Source organism: Panthera uncia, chromosome A2 (genome assembly GCF_023721935.1).
Source record: "Panthera uncia isolate 11264 chromosome A2, Puncia_PCG_1.0, whole genome shotgun sequence".
In the NCBI taxonomy this organism is placed as follows: Eukaryota; Metazoa; Chordata; class Mammalia; order Carnivora; family Felidae; genus Panthera; species Panthera uncia.
Window position 1 is genome coordinate 13927877 of NC_064816.1, and position 16788 is coordinate 13944664.

The window sequence follows — 16788 nt, forward strand, 5'->3', positions numbered from 1 at the left end:
CTTGGAAAGAGGCAGCCTATTTCGCCTCTTGTTCCGATTTTGTTTGTTCCGTGTGTCTGTTTGGCATAGTGGGATGTGGTGTGGACTTTGCACTGGGACGTACCTGGGTAGAAACCCAGTGTGCTCTCACCAGCTGTGGGACGTCAGCCACATGGCTGCATCGTGGCTGCATCACATCCGTCAAGCCGCTTTACTTCTCTGAGTCTTTGTTTCCTCAGATGTAAAATAGGAATATTGTTACCAGCAAAAGGAGAGAGTTTTGGATGATTCGCTAAGGGGGAAGGGGATGTTGTACTGCCTAGTTCTCTAGGAGGGAAATGGCACGGATGAGTTGAGGAGGCTGTTGGTGCTTTGGTTGTGGTTGTGTTAGGATTGTGGTCGTTGCACTTAGGAAGACCTCCGTGTGGACGGCCGTGGCTGTGAGGACTACCGATGTGTCGAAGTGGAAACCGACGTGGTGTCCAACACCAGTGGGTCTGCCAGGGTCAAGCTGGTGAGTACTGTGGCCACGGTCCGTGCCCGGGGGGAGGATGGGCAGGTCCTAGGGGACCAGCTGCAGGCCCCTCGGGGCTTTGGGAGCACATACATTTCTGGGGTGGACCCAAGACCCAAGCCAGATTCTGGGCGGGTATCTGTCTAGATCTGAAGGACCCTTTACCTTTCCAAAGGGCCACTTCACAAGTTCCTGAGAGTCCCCGGGGGCACAGTCTGGAAGAGGAAGGAGGCGGTTGGGTATGTGGCTACCTGCCCTGAGTGAGGACCCTTCTTGCGTGTGTCTGCAGGGTCACACAGACATCTTGGTGGGAGTGAAAGCCGAAATGGGGACGCCCAAGCTGGAGAAACCCAATGAAGGGTACTTGGAGTTCTTCGTTGACTGGTCAGTACCATGCATATGTTTTTAAAGAAAAACGATTTAAAAGAAGATTCAGAGGGGTGCCTGGGTGGCTCAGTCGGTTAAGTGTCCAGCTCTTGATTTTAGTTCAGGACATGATCTCATGGTGATGAGATCAAGCCCCGCCTCAGGCTCCACCCTGATCGTGGAACCTGCTTGAGATTCTCTCTCTGTCTCCCTCTGTCACTCCCCCACTTGCAAGTGCACCTTCTCTCAAATAAATAAGTAAGTAAGTAAGTGAGTAAGTAGATTGGAGACTGGACCTCTGGTTTCCTTTGAGCCCACTTTGACTTTGTATTCAGTCATCACCTCTGCAGCCAGCAGGTATTTCCTGCACCCCTCCTATGCGCCAGGCACTGGGGTGTGTGGAAGAAGGCCTTGGCTCGAGTCCTGCCCTTGTCCTAGTCACCTGGCCCGCACTGGGCCTTGTCCCTGTTGGAGAAAGGAGGGCATCAGGCAGCCCAGCACATGGTTGTTATGAGAATCCAGTGAAATGGTGGGTATTACAGTGCTTTGAAGAATGTCAAACATAGATAAATAAGGATCATTTGGTCTAAAATGTCTTGTTTCTCCTCCTGCTCTAGTTTTGCAGAAAACTTTTCATGACTTGCTTGGCAGAGCAAGGACGAGGGCCGGCCAAATGGCCTGAAAGACAGAGGGAGTGGCAGCTAGGCAGGCCGCGTGGCTGCTAGAAAAGTGAGGACTCCGCAGTTTCTGCAGCAGCCAGCCTTCTCTGGCCAGCTGTGTGATCTCAGGCTAGTTACCTAGTCTCTCTGTGCCTAAGTTTCTTTATCTAAAAAATCGGGGTACTAATACTCTTGTGAGGATGACGGAATGAAATAAGGAAGGCAGAGTGAGTGTCAGCACTGTGACTGGCTCCCAGTGGGCTTTCCGTGAGTGTTCTTTCTCCCTCCTGTTGCCTCCCCTTTCTCCGGCCTTGGGCTTTTTAAACCTGGGATCCTAGCTCAGTCCCTCTTCTCTCTGGAACATTGCTTCTAACTAGATGGTGACGGCGGGCTTTCTCGAGGTGGGTGAGGCTCTCTATTAGCTCATGCTGGGTGCAGGTATGTAATACTGGTTCTGTATGGGAGTCCCCAAGACCACTCCTGTATTTGGAGATTTGCTGGAAGGACCCCCAGGACTTAGCATATAGTTGTACTCGCAGCTGAGATTTATTATAGCCACGAAACGCGGCAACGTGTGTGATGATTCTGCCCATGAAAGCCCATTAGAGACTCGGCCCCCGAGATTTTCACTGGGGCTGGTCACATGGGCTCCCTCTGCTCAACACATACCAAAATTTCCAAATCCCAGAAGGAAAGCAGATACTCCCTTTATCATATTATTTGCACAAATAGTCTAGGCACAGCAGACCACGGTTCACTGTTGACTGGGAACACTGAGAGTCAAGTTCCCAGATGCCAGCCGAGGGCCCACCTTTCAAGCAGGCCCTTCTAAAGATAGCAGCCTTGGGCCCGCTGTGACCGCCTTTTCGGCATAGATGCCAACCCCCATTTACATGGTGAGTTAGATTCTTCTGGTCTTCTTCCAAACTCAGAAGTTTGTCCTCACGACATTCCTATGGGAGAGACAACCAACTTGGTTGAGAGAAGGTAAACGAACCCCCGGGGTCACAGAGCTAGTAATGCCGGCTCGGGCCTCTCCGACCCTGAGTCTTGCCTTGTTCTACTTCGCGCAGCCTACAGAAGCCAGCTTGCCGGGGGTGTGGTGCTCAGAGTTCCGAGAACGTATCTGCGTTCAGCTTTCTGGCCGGTATTCCTTCCAGACCATTCCTGCACCCTGCCCTGCGAGATGCCCCCCCACCCCCTGCCCCCAGCCAGCCGTCTCCTCTTCTGGTTGGACCCGCCTCCCCTCGCCAATCTGAGTTGTCCAGTGGGACTGGCTCATCCTTGAAGCTGCCGTGGATGGTGGTGACCCTGTTCGGGCCTCCAGCTGATTCCTTTGCTGTCGGTGGAAGAAAAATGTCTCTCCTGGCCTTGACCTGCCTAATTCAGTGTAGTGAACGGTCACCGAGGGGCAGACACCATGTGTGGGGAACTGTAATTTGCTTTTCTTTTCTTCCTCCTCACTGTCTTCTACCTCCTTCATCTTGGGCAGACCACAGGCAGTCAGCCCAGCCACACCAAAGGGAAGGTGTTGCCTTCAGATGCTAGGTATAGGGGACACATTTCACTGTGGCTCCGTGTCTGAACATGACTCCGGGTTAGCCTGCTGCTCTTGTCCCAGCTGTGAAGGAAGGGAGGCTCCAGGGTGGGAGGAGGCAGGGAGCTGCCTCTTCCCAAGATCCGGCTCCCAGGAGTACCTCCCCCGTCCCAGCTGAGCTGGGCTGCTCGTTCCTCTCTTCTCTCCCCTTGTAAGTCTCAGGAGACCCTCAACAGGCCCAGAAGCTCCAGTTCCCAGGGAGTCCTCCTTGATTCTCTTTCAAGATGGATAGTCTCAAGTGGCACATTTTAGTGTCTTATTTAAGCGGCTCAGTTACTGTGATAGAATCACCATGAGAGATTCACAAAACCTCGTATTCCTACAGAGAAGGGAGATGTTGATTCACCAAGCACTGCTGACTGCCACCTTTATCAAAGCCTAATCTGAATCTTCAAAGAGCAACTCTTTTTTTTATTTTTAATGTTTGTTTTTGAGAGAGAGACAGATGGAGTGCAATCCGGGCAGGGGCAGGGAGGGAGGGAGACAGAATCCGAAGCAGGCTCCAGGCTCCAAGCTGTCGGCACAGAGCCCGACACAGGGCTCGAACCATGAACCGTGAGATCATGACCTGAGCCGAAGTCGGACGCTTAACCCACTGCGCCACCCAGGCACCCTAAAGAGCAACTCTTAATTGCATAAACAAACCCCTTTATTCCCATCCAGTGACTAGGAATGTAGATGTGCCCAGCGCTAAGGCTTTTACCCACTAAGCCCTTCCGCAGGAGAGCCCAGGGCATCTGCCCATCCACAGACTGAAGCCGAAGTGTTACCCAGCCGGAGGACAGTAATTGGGGCAGGGTGGGGCTGTCAGTCTGAGCCCAGCTTGACTCATCAGCAACTTCCAGTGTTTAATTATTTCAACTCCTGGTGATTAGAGAGCTAACTGCTTTTTCACTAACTCGTCCTACTTTGGTTTTGTTGGCTTGGAATAATACATGGAACCTGAGGTAGACCTGGCCTCCCACCCCCATCATTTTCCCCTGTGCCTAGGGGATGTTTCCCTTGGGAGGGGGCTACTCAGCTGTACCAGCCCTGATCCCCATCCCAGTGGAGTAGTAAAGACTTGGGGTTCCTGAGCACTGCCCCAGGGATGCCTGGCAACACACATCAAAACTGGGAGCAATCTTGGACCTTCTAACTCCCATCTCCTGTCTTCGATTTGTTAGTCATAACCCAGGACCAGGCTGTTTTAAGTAAGAACTTTGAAACTTTGAAAAAGATGGTTTCTATCAGAAACCTGGAGGAAAGGTAAGAATTGAGTGAGCTGGTGTGTCAGTCTGGGCTACCACTAGGTGGCGGTCCATCTAGTCTCTGCTCTGACACCATGTTGATGGGGGGTTAGGAAGCGTGGTTTAGCCTCTCCCAGCGGCTTCAGTTTTTCACTGAGGGAGCTGAGGAGAACATGTTTCATTCATAGACATTTCGGTGTGCTCATCACTTGCCACTTCCCGGTGGGATCTTTACTTTTCGATGTGGTCGCTCGTATTTGTCACTAATATTGAACCGGAAGCTTCATGCCCTGAATTGGTGGAAGGAGCCACTTGATCTCTGTTCCTCAGTGCTTAGTGCTGCTCGCGGGGGTCCCTGTTGGTGCCTGATGGACGGGGGACAAAGCAGACAGGCAAACTACAGAACTCATTTGAAGCTAGCTGTACTCTGAAAGTCTCCAGAAAGAACGGATAACTCTCCCAGAAACTTACAATGAACAGTTCAAAATGTGTTACTGTTCCCATCCCCACTCATAAGGAAGCTTCTGCAGGTTCAGAAATGAGCACATGTGCACACAGGGGAATGGGAGGGATTGGGGCCTGCTGCGGGACCACTTGACTGACTCCTGGAGGGGTGAGGCCCAGAGCTAGCCCTGCCCCACGAACCTGCTAAATCACTGTCCTCTGTCATGGTCCTGGCCTGACCTGGCTGTAAGACTCTATGGATTTGCAGGCTAGATGGATCACAAGGGAAACAATGGGCCAGTGTCTGAAATCCTGTCTCAGGTGGACATGGCCTTGATCTCACTCTACCCCAGTTAAATCAGGGATGTGCCAGGCAGGAGGAGCACAGTAGAGGTGATGAGTCAGGATGGGTGTAGATCTGGGTGGGGCAGCATTCCCAGGATTTTTATTAGTTTATTGGCTTAGCAAGCAATTTCCCAACTGCCCTGGAAGAGGGGCTGGGTCATACTTAGGAAGGATCTGAATTGGTTTTGGCAGTTGTAAACAGAGAAAGCACTTGGTTTTATGCCCCGAACCCTGAGCAAACACTCCCCTGCTGAAAGAATGTATTGTGATACCTCTGAGCAGGGAGCCAGGATTACTGCCTGTTGTGCTTTCCCTCTTTTTAAACTTTGCACTTAATAGAGAAGCGTTTTATTTAGGGCTCCTTTGGTCTGCATTCCTTGACTCCAGTGTTTGTGGTCTAACAATAAATCTCGAGACCAGAGCATCCATTCATTAGCTTGACTCATGTCAGGCTACAAGCCAGGCATGCCGAATTCCACCTTCAGGGAGAGTCCGGTGCAGCCTTGCAGATAAGGGCTGGGCTGCCTGGCTTGGAGTCTTAGCTCCCCCGTCCCTACTTGTGTGAGCTTGGACAAATTATATAACCTTTCTGGGACTCTGTTTCGTTTTCTCTAAAATGGGGTCATAAATAGTAGGGTTGTTGTGAGAATTGATTGAGCTGGCGCATCTAACGTGCTAAGAGTCGTTTCTAGCACATAGTAAACATTCAAAAGAGCTGTTAAGGTTTTCCACCTTGTATAACAAGAGGCTTGGGCCATCTGAGGTCTCACCACATTCTCCCGTAGGTCAGACCCCACTTGTGAGGTTTTTGTTTCACTAACGGAGTTTGTTTTCAGAGGTGAGTTAAAATGCCTTTGGAGCGGCTGGACAGTGTGTCAGCCTCCCTCACGGATCACCGATCTCCGGTTGCTCTTTGTTCAGATGCACGTGGTCACCTGGCTGGCCTCTGCGGGCATTCGGCTTCTTGTCCTCTGACATGGTCGGCATCTCCGTCCACCTCTTCTAGGAAGTGTCCTTGTGCTAGGAGCACCCCTAGTGAGGAGGGGGGACCCTCAGTTCTCTTCCCCAGCCCTACCCTTCATCCTTTGTTAGAATATGGGGTCTTTGGCTTTTCTTCTTGTGTTACCTGAAGTTACTGTGCCCCAACGCCCGGCCCCTGACGATTCCCTTCCATTTTCCCAGCTTCCTCCCCAGAGTCACTCCGGGGGCCTTGGCACCATCCAGATGCAGGAGCTTTTCATGGTCTCATGAGCCCCTAAACCTTCCTCTCTGCCTGACTACCAGCTATGCTGAAAGTACAATGTGTTAAAAAAAAAAAAAAAAAAAAAAAAAACTTTTAAAATAGGAAAAATTCCCACTTTATTTATTTATTTATTTTTTTTAATAAAAAAAATTTTTTTTTTAACCTTTATTTATTTATGAGACAGAGAGAGACAGAGCATGAATGGGGGAGGGTCAGAGAGAGGGAGACACAGAATCTGAAACAGGCTCCGGGCTCTGTGTGGCAGCACAGAGCCCGATGCGGGGCTCGAACTCATGGACTGTGAGGTCATGACCTGAGCTGAAGTCCGACGCTTAACTGACTGAGCCACCCAGGTGCCCCGAAAAATTCCCACTTTAAATTAATGTCAAACCCACAAAAAAACAGTGGGGCATGGTCTTACGGGTAAGTGAATTTAGCCAGTTGGACCCAGGAGGTTCTGTAAATCAGCCCTTGGGGGTGTAGAAGAGGGAATGCATCAATCCCTAAGTAATTAATTAGTCATACCCAGGAGGGCGTGGCCCACTGCAGTCAGGGAAAGGGACACATTTTAAGCATAAGCACCTCCTAACTAGATTTGTCTATTTAGCTCTATAGAGATGTGTTTTTAAACACTTAAAAGACAGATCTTGATATTGATGAGTGTGCAAATTAGAAGCAGCTTTTGTGTGCTGGCTGTGCAAAATTACTAAGTTGGTCCTTGGTAACTTGATTATTTCACCTTAAGTGAGCTGCTTTTTGTGGCTCAGTGCCTGAGTCCAGCAGAGGCAGTGAGGGAATAGCAAGGTTGCTGTGGCAGTAATGAAGTTTCTCTTGGGGATTTTAAATTAGGGCTCTGCTGGCTCATAGTGGTAAGGGAAGACTATATATTTAGAGAAACAGTTATTATATAGTGACACCTTCTGATTGTTTTAGGGGTCGTCCTTACACCTATATGAGAATGGTCTAGACGAAAGGGATGTTTAAATACATTAGGTGAGATTTTTAGCATTATGCAGATGGGGTAGGCACAGCCCTGAACCTTCATGTGGGTTTTGCTTTGCTTGGAACCCCCCTGCCTGTCTGTACCCTGACCCACTTTTGCTCACCTTCTGGTTTGAGGTCCTCGGCACTGGTTGACATCCTCCCCAGCCCTACTCCTGCTCTTTGCTCCCTATCATGAAGCTCCCTGACTTTGTGAAATTGCCAGCCTAGGGCCTGCATCCACCTTGCTCAGTCTCTCTGTCTCCAGTGCTAGCATAGAGCTGGTACCTTCTAGATGGATGAGTGCGTGGACCAGAAAGTTTCAATACATGATTTTGTAGAGACCGTACTGACTGAAACAGCTGGTTTGTTACTTTTCTGGACCCTCTTCGTTACAGCAAAGTGATTATTGGAATGGTTACTTATCTCACAGATGTATATAATGTATTGAGGGTTTGTTTGTTATTAAGCCAAAACCCTCAAAAATTTCCCATTAAATACTTTTGCATAATAGGGTGCCTGGCTGGCTCAGTCGGTGGAGCATGAGACTCTTGATCTCAGTGTTGTGAGTTCGAGCCCTGTGTTGGGTGTAGATATTGCTGAAAAAGAAAATCTTAAAAAAAAAAAATTAAAAAATTTTATTTAGAGAGAATGCATGTATGCTTGTGCAAGCGGGGAAGGAACAAAGAGAGAGGTAGAGAGAGGATCTCAAGCAGGCTCTGAGCTGTCAGCACAGAGCCTGACATAAGGCTTGATCCCATGAACCACGAGATCGTGACCTGAGCGAAAATCAAAAGCCAGATGCTTAACTGTCTGAGCCATCCAGGTGCCTTCCCCCTCAAAATACTTTTTTTTTTTAAGTTTATTAATTTACTTTGAGAGAGACAACAAGAGGGCTCTTTGTGCTGATAGCACAGAGCCCGACGCAGGGCTCAAACTCATAAACCGTGAGATCATGACCTGAGCTGAAGTCAGATACTTAACTGACTGAGCCACCCAGGCGCCCCCCAAAATACTTTTGAATAATGCTTAGGGCAACAAATGTTGATGCTTGTTTATTCTTTGTTGAGGTAATTGGGCATAAGATTCAAGAGGCCAAAATGGAAAAGTTTTTTCTCTTGAAAAATAGCAAATAAAGTAAAAGGGCTATTCTAATATTTAATCAGCTGGCAGTCTTTCTCTCTCATTTCATTTTCCTGCTTTTCAGTACAGTGATAATCTAGTTTGTGATATAATTGGCATACCATCATACATATCTTCTAAATCATTCAAGGAAGGTCATGGTACTTAACGTTGTGGTTTTTGTTTTGAGAGTTTGGTGGTACATTTAAAAAACAGAAAAAGAAATTTTCTTTAATGTTTATTTTTGAGAGAGAAAGAGCAAGACCAGGGAAGGGGCAGAGAGAGAGGGATACACAGAATCCAAAGCAGGCTCCAGGCTCCGAGCTGTGAGCACAGAGCCCGACACAGGGCTCGAACCCACGAGCTGTGAGATCATGACCTGAGCTGAAGTTGGACGTTTAACCGACTGAGCCACCCAGGCGCCCCTCGTGGTGGATTTTAAATGAAAACTCGGGATGGTGTATGTGATGTGACCCCTCCATGGCCAGACTGCTTGACTCTAGGCCTCCTGGCCTCCTGGGCCTGTCCGAGAAGAGCATTCTACTGTCAAGATAAGAGAGTTAATTATTACTGGCCAAGGTTCACTTTACTATTGTTCTCTCGTGTCTCTTTGGATAAAGATGGCTTCTGTTAGAAGTCGGGGGGGACCCCCGTCACACACACTGACAGATCCAGGGCACCGTGCCAGTCTGGCTCATTGCGTGTTTCTGGAGGCTGGAAAAGTGGCAGGTGCCATCCTCTCCTCACTTCAGTGACTTTTCTTGTACAGCCGCTGGCCCGTCCAACATTCCATAAGGAAACTGGAACAAAGCCGTGTGCCTTTGCTCTTTGTTTCTGAAAAGACTCACGCGGCTTTTCTCTTGCCCTTCTATGTAGTTCAGCCAATGCTACTCCTGAATTTGAAGGCCGGGGAGGTGATGACCTTGGCACGGAGATTGCTAACACCCTCTACCGGATATTTAACAATAAGAGCAGCGTTGACCTGAAGTCCCTCTGCATCAGTCCCCGGGAGCACTGCTGGATTCTCTATGTGGACGTGCTGGTACGTATCATGTTGCCGAGACGGCCACACTCTCTGCTTTTGCTGGAGACTGGTTGGCCTACTTTCCTTCTGGTGCTTTTGCCCTCTTCAAGTGGATGCTTTCAACTTCCAGGGTGAGATTAGATGGAAAAAGAATGATGTCCTGTAAAGTTTTATTTTTGTCATTTTGTAAAACTTTATTATTTATTTATTAATTTATTTTGAGAGAGAGAGAGAGAGAGCGTGCACGTGCATGCAAGTGGGGAGGGACAGAGAGAGAGGGAGAGAGAATCTCAAGCGGGTTCCGTGATGCCAGCACAGAGCCTGACACGGGGCTCAAACCCCCAAACCATGAGACCGTGACTTGAACCGAGGTCAAGAGTCGGACACTTAACCGAGTGAGCTACCCAGGCACCCCTGTATTGAGTTTTTTAAATTAAATACAACGTATGTATTGTATATATAATACCATCCTACAGTGAAATCATAGTCATATCATGGTAGCACCTAAAATTATCCCCCGAGCTCATCAGGGAAGAAATAAAAAACAAGAGATGCTTTCTAGATGCCATCAGGTAGAAGTTATAGGCAGAAGTTAGACAAGTTGGCGTACTCTTGTATGTGGAATGGGGATGAACTCTTTCTATGCATTTCATTTAGCCCTTACGACTCTTCAGCGAGCGGGCGCTATTGCCCCATTTACAGGTGAGGGAACGAAGGTTCAGGGAGGCAGAGTGACCTAGCGCAAGAGGTCTCAGCTCGTGAGTAGTGGTGTTGGCACTCAAAGCTGGGTCTCTAATGCCTGTGCCTGCTGTTGACCTCACCAAGCCCTCCTCCCTTGAAAGCACCATGGAACCCACCGTCGGTGTGTTCCTCACTTCCCAGGGGAGGACCCTGAGACCCTGCAGCCTTCTCCCCCGAGTCCACTCCTACAGGAGCCTCTCTAGGCCAATCTCCCATTTCCTTGCTGATGTTTTCCCAAATGCTCCTCGCCTGGTTTTGGCCCCTGGACGGTGTGATTAATTGTGCCACGTGCTTATTCGTGTAAGGCAGGCTCTCGTTGGGTCTGTTTATTCCTTTTAGTGAAATTTCATGAACCTTGAGATGAGTGGCTACATCTTCCCCTTCGGATTGAGGTCACAAGGCTAGGCCGTCAGCCAAACAGATTCTTTCATGAATCTAGAGATAAAGCAGATTCCGTGGACTGAGAGGGAACTTCTTGATGAGGAAGAGCCTGGCTGTCTCCAGATGTTGGCCCTGCATGAAACAGGGCGGGGCTTTCTGGATACTTTTAAATTAATTTGATAATGGGTGGAGCACAACTAGCCAAAAGGTAACAGTGGTTACCATTGTCCCGCAGGTTAGGGATGTTCTGGGCGCTGACGCTAATGGGTGAAAATAATGAAATGACAAGTCCGTTTGCTTCTCCTCATGTCCGATAAGCGGGATGTACCTTTTAGTGTGATTCCTACTAAGCAAGTACTTTTGCAGGTGCTGGATGTGATGAGGCGGGAGCCGGCAGCCTCCAGTCCTCACTGATAAGGGGCGGGCTTCACAGCCGCCTGGGGAGGTGCAGCCCCATGGTACGAACTGTAAGGTTCCACCCTGTGTCTGAGGAACATTCTCTCTTTTCCTTCCTCCCCAAGAAGCTAAAGGCAGGAGTGTTGTGGTGCATTGCACCTGTCCGTTGGCGATCCTGCTTTTGCTCCTCGTCAGAATTTGTCCGCACTTGTGATTTTTATAGGAGGCTGGCCCGGTGAGGGGTCCTGATCCACTTTATGATTTCGTCCAGAGACCTGTTCTCTGAGTGAAGGCTTGTGCAAGATGGATGAATATCGGATGTTGTCTCAGCTTAGAACCAGCGCCCTCTTCCACGGGGCAGGGGTGGGGGTGGGGTGGGGGGAATATATGGTTAGCAGGTGCCTCAGTGGCACACCGTGTCCCTGTCACCTGCAGACCTTTCCTTTTAAGACTCCTCGCGTTTGGATTTCTTCTCTCCTGTTTTTTCTCCAGGCTCTGTCTTATTTTGGAAATAAGACATGATCTTTTGAAATGTTGTCATCCTCAGAAAAGTTTTGAATGAATTAGGAAAGCAGTTTTTGAAATTCTGTTATTGAGGTAGATCCGTTTTTGTCATTCATGTAATTCGCATCTGTGGAGGCTTCCACTTCTGTGAAAGCAAATGTTTGCTTTCAGCCTTGATGGGAATGTGCCTCGTGCGAGGCACGCGTGGGTTTTTGTTTTATCTTTTACATCTAAAAATACGCAGAATGCATCGAGTCCATGTTTGAAGCAAGATGGTGGGAATCCAGTCTTGTCACTGGAATTGCAAAAGTGAGTGAATCTCGATGTATTTTTACCAACCGGTCCGGATAGTCCTCAGGCAGAGCCCATCTTTCAACCAAATATTCGCTGGGCAACTTTCCATGTTTTTATGCTTTTAGTGTAGGTGCCTTTACTTGAAACCTGTTACAGTCAGACCAACCACCTATTTCCAGTATTATTCTTTTTACCTCCATTGGGGTATTTTATGAGACTAGAAATGTAACTTCCTGGACGCTTCCCTCTTCTTTCCGCTTCGCACTCCTTCAGTGGCCTGGTTGTGACTCCGGGTGGGAGAACTGTCAGGACTCTGTCACGTTGACAGTATACGGGCGACCTTTGGTGGGGAGACCGTCACAAGGCTGTCTTGTGATGAGCCCCGGGAGTGGGGATGAGAGGCTGGCACGTGGTCCGTGGCACTGGGCATGGGCAAGGCAGGGGGAGCGGGGGAGCGACCGCAGCACCTGGCAGCTGGCTATGTGTGGTGCCGGGAGGTGCTGAGCCCGGGGGTCTGAGAGGATGGTTGAGGGGAAGTCCAGGAGGAGCAGGTGTCTTGTGGGGAGACATGTTTTATACTTGGGCGTCCTAGCAGTATTACGGTTTTGGAGGTTTGCCTTGTGAAAAGAAACCCCTCTGGCTCAATCAGTTAAGTGTCTGATTTCAGCTCAGGTCACGATCTCACTGTTTATGAGTTCAAGCCCCGCGTCGGGCTCTGTGCTGACAGCTCGGAGCCTGGAGCCTGCTTCTGATTCTGTCTCCCTCTCTCTCTGCCCCTCCCATGCGCGCTCTCTCTCTCTCTCTCTCTCTCTCTCCCTCTCTCTCTCTCTCTCAACAATGAATAAATAAACATTAAAAAAAGAAAAGAAGACATCAAAAAGAAACCCCTCATTCCCAGAAGGCCAACAGCATAAGTTGTGCTCTTCCCCTAAAAGAAGAGTTCTGGAACCTGTGCACCTGACAGGGGAAGGTGTGTTTGTGACCAGGTGTATCCTCTTCTTCTCCACTTCTCCTGCTTCCCCACCTCTGTTATAGGAGGGATTTTCGCCCTGGAGCCGGGACCACGGCCCAGGCTCTCTGTAACGCTAGACGTCCCGCACCTCCCGTTCTCTCCTAGCTTGCCTGGGCCTGTTCAGACACCGGGTCGGGCTGCTTTGGGTCTTCATATCGCGCCCACTCTCCCCTGCCTCCTGGCTGTACCACTGTGTTTGGCAGAAAGGTTCTTGCTGGGCCGCAGCCGCTTGGCTTCCGAGAGAGGAAGGTAGGGCCTTCAAGCCCCTGTTATGTGCCAGGAATGGTAAGGATGCGATCTCATTTAATCCTCACGGTCACCCAGTAGAGAAGCGTGGCTTTGCTTTCCTGACGGGGAAACTGAATCCCGGAAGGTATGTGGCCAGCAAGCTGCGGAGAAGAGTGTCAGCCTCGCAGCGCCCCATCTGGCTTACCCCATCGTGTGGCACAGCCTGAGGAGCCTGGGCAGGTGGACCTGAGGCCTGGAGTGGGCTCATCCCTTGTATCCATGGAGGAGGGCGGGCTGATTGGTAACTGCCCTTTGGGGGGCCCTCGGCAGATAGGGTTTTAGCGTTCTGCCCTCTTGATTTCATCTCTTGCCGATAAGCCAGAATGTTGAAAATCAGAGTCTGTATCAGGCCACTGTGCACGAGTGAGAGGGCTTCTGTGTCCCCACCTGCCAAGTAAGGGTGGGTGATGGGCTCTCCAGGGTCCTTTCCGACTGGGGGGCTCCGTGGCTGCTGGAGCACTTTCTCTGCATAAAGTAGATGCTGTGGAAGAGTGGCGTGTGAAATGGTGGCCTTCAGCCCAGGCTGATCCTCAGGGCCACCTCAAGACTAAAGTACACATGCCAGGGTCTCACCCCGCATTTTTCTTTTTTCTTTTAAAAAAAAAAAATTTTTTTTTTTTTTAAGTTTGTTCATCCACTTTGAGAGAGAGCGTGAGCTGGGGAGGGGCAGAGAGAGAAAGAGAGAATCCCAAGCAGGCTCCACACGGCCAGCACGGAGCCCCACGCAGGACTCGATCCCATGAACCGTGAGATCATGACCTGAGCGGAAATCAAGAGTCGGCTGCTTAACCGACTGAGCCACCCAGGCGCCCTGGCTCCTTCCGCCTTGGTGACAACCCTGTGACATAGTTGTGATTTTTGCCCTTCATGAGGCGCGGAGCGCTGAGGTAGCTCCCGGCTGCCCGGTGAGCATGGGGATCCTAGCAGACAGTCTGACTCAGGAGTCCAGCTGGAGCTCTTCGCTGTGCGGCAGTGTGTCTGAACCAGCGTAGAGAAGGGCTAGTCGCGTGCTAGGCGAGCAGGCTGCTGTGACAAAGCCAGGCAGTAGTACGGGCTGGCGGGGTGGAGTGGGGAGTCAGGGGAGGTCATATTTTAATAAGGAGTAATTATGCAGTGTCGTGGGAAGGGTGCTGTCTGCACTTGAGGTTCGAGCTTAAAGGGAAGTTAGAGATTTGCCCTGGGCACGAATGCAGCGTGTGAAGGAAACGCGCCAGATTCTGAGTCGGGTTCGGAAGGCCCGGGCTTGGGACCCGCCTGCCTTTGGTTAAGTAGCCACCAGGCTCCGCAATCAGGAGCCATTTGGGACAAAATGCAGGTGATCATTTCCTCCTTGAGTGCAGACCCAACTGGCTGGGGGGCCAGTTAGAGGAGATCCATTGCAAGCCGGGGCCTGAGTGGTGGCCCCACAGCCGATGCCAGCGGCGACCTCAGCCGTGGGGCCCAGGCCAGCACGGCCTCCAGGTGCTTCTTGCAATTAGGGTGACGCCTGGAGTGTCAGGCAGGAGAGCAACCGCCTGTTCTTTTCTTTATTTTGTAAATGCTCGGTCAGTATTTCTTAGGAACCAGTGTCCTTTACTTAGGATAATACTTAGAGTAAGAAATGACCCTTGCTTTTTCTTCCCACCTCACTCCCTGCCTCCCTTAGCTGCTGGAATGTGGCGGGAATTTGTTCGACACCATCTCCATTGCTGTAAAGGCTGCTCTCTTCAATACAAGGTGAGTCTTCCTGGAAACAGCCCCGTGGGCCTGCGGAGAACCCCAGCCGACACTTGTGATGAAGACTCAGGACACTTCTACCAAAGCTTCCAGGGGAAGGTAACAAGGGGTTTAGCGTGAAAAATGGTGGCCTTTAATGGTAAGCTCCGGATTTCACAAGATAAAACTAAATACATGCATATATTTCTGTATTTGTTTTTTATGTTATTATTTTCATAAGTAACCATGTCCCATGTAGAAAAATGTTAGAAAACCACAGAGAAGCAAATGGAGTGAAAACCACCCAGAGGTCGACTGTCCAAATACTGTTACTGGGCACAGAACTTCGGGGGCGTGGGTTTCACCTGTTGTGCAGTCTGCTACATCCCCACCACTACTGGCAATGCCTGACACAGAGTGGGTGCTCACATATTCCCCGATCGGACACAAGAATGTTCTAAACGCAGGGCGACAGCCTGCATTTGGCTTTAAGAGCAGGAAGTGGTTACGCCACTGTGGTTAGGCTCCCCGGCCAGATGTGCAGCAAGGGACGAGGCACTCAGCCTTCTTGGAGTTGGCATTCCCTCTAACCGTTTGATCCTGTAGCCTTCTCCCTTTCTACGTGCCAGCTTCTTTGAGGACGGTTTGCAGCATTCAAAAATAAATACATGGGTGGTGACGTTCATGCCACGAGAGAGCTTACATTGAGGGAGTGGAGGACCGTGGGGTTTAGAAAATGAGGGTTAGAGACTTCTAGGGTTATCGTCTAAGGGGTTAATTGGATAAGTAGGCAAGGGTATTATTCTAGAATGTTCATCACAGCCTCTTTGTAATGGTGACAAGTTGGGAACAACCGGAGTGTCCCAACATAGGGGATCGAAATCCTGCACAGCAGCCTCTTTAGAAGTTTGTTAATCCAGAAAGCCAGTCATTAAACACAGACCTCTCATCTTGTTTGTTTTGTTGATTTTTACTTTTGGTAACTCGTATATTTAATATGTCTGGATATGTCCCAGGATGGTCATTGTGATTCTTTTCTAGGGCTCCCATCATAGGCGACTTAACATTCATCTGTATTTTAGAGGTTTTCTATGGTGGATTTAGACTACCTGGGTAATTCAGAAGAAAACAAAAACAAAGTTAAGTAAATTCAGGTGAGACATTGCAGGATGGAGTACCTGCTGAGAACGAAAGCTGTGGAGCCCCCCACCCCCACCCCAAGCTGTGCCACTAGACTCCGGGCTGAGACCAGTCAGGAGGCGGGCCACGCCTTTGTGGCCACCGTGGGGCCCGAGTACCAGTGCCATTTGTGGCAGCCTGTGCTCGGGTTCTATCGGAGAAGAAAGGAAGTGGCCATCTGTTGGACCTGGAGCTTTGGAAAGCACTCCCCATCTGCCAGCTGGTTTTCCACAGGCACCAGGGCAAAAAGAGAGAGTAGAACCAGACAAGGCTCGAGGCTGTCTGGCTGTGGGGGGAAGTGTTGGGCAAGCTGTGCCCCAGGATGGTAAGACCCAGCTGCTCAAGTTGGGGAGGACACCTGTCCTGGGTGTAGCCAGGAGTCTTGTCCCCAGAACAAGAATAGCCCTGCAGGTAGCAAGGGATGTGGACCATGTGAGACATCAGGTCCCCTGGTACGTGGAAAGACCATACATCCAGTTCGTGTCCTTTAGAAGGACAGAGGCTCTTCTGTAGCCCTTCTGCTGAACTACGTTGTGGCCAAAGTGTCAGGAAGGAGTGTGTGTGTGTGTGTGTGTGTGTGTGTGTGTGTGTGTGTTTTAACATAACTGACCCAAATTCAAATGGATTACCTGACTTGCTCAAATAGGATATTACTTAGTACTTCCACTCTGGGTGCCCTTGACACGGAGACTGTGAGCCAGGGCAGACCCTAGCAGGACTCCTTGGCTCCTGTGGACGTTCCCTGGCCGCGGCTTATCTGCTCTGGATGTTGCCTTGTGTAGGGACAGCGAACAG

At 50.0% G+C, this 16788-nt stretch overlaps 1 protein-coding gene across 1 annotated transcript in view; it reads left to right on the forward strand.

The window, feature by feature from the left end:
- EXOSC7 (exosome component 7) overlaps window positions 1-16788 on the forward strand; it is a 36716-nt gene that overhangs the window by 11799 nt on the left and 8129 nt on the right. Inside the window, exons 2-5 of the mRNA XM_049642542.1 lie at window positions 392-493; window positions 783-877; window positions 9356-9521; window positions 14765-14835. Of these exons, the coding sequence (XP_049498499.1) occupies window positions 392-493; window positions 783-877; window positions 9356-9521; window positions 14765-14835 (434 nt within the window). The remainder of the gene's footprint in view (window positions 1-391; window positions 494-782; window positions 878-9355; window positions 9522-14764; window positions 14836-16788) is intronic.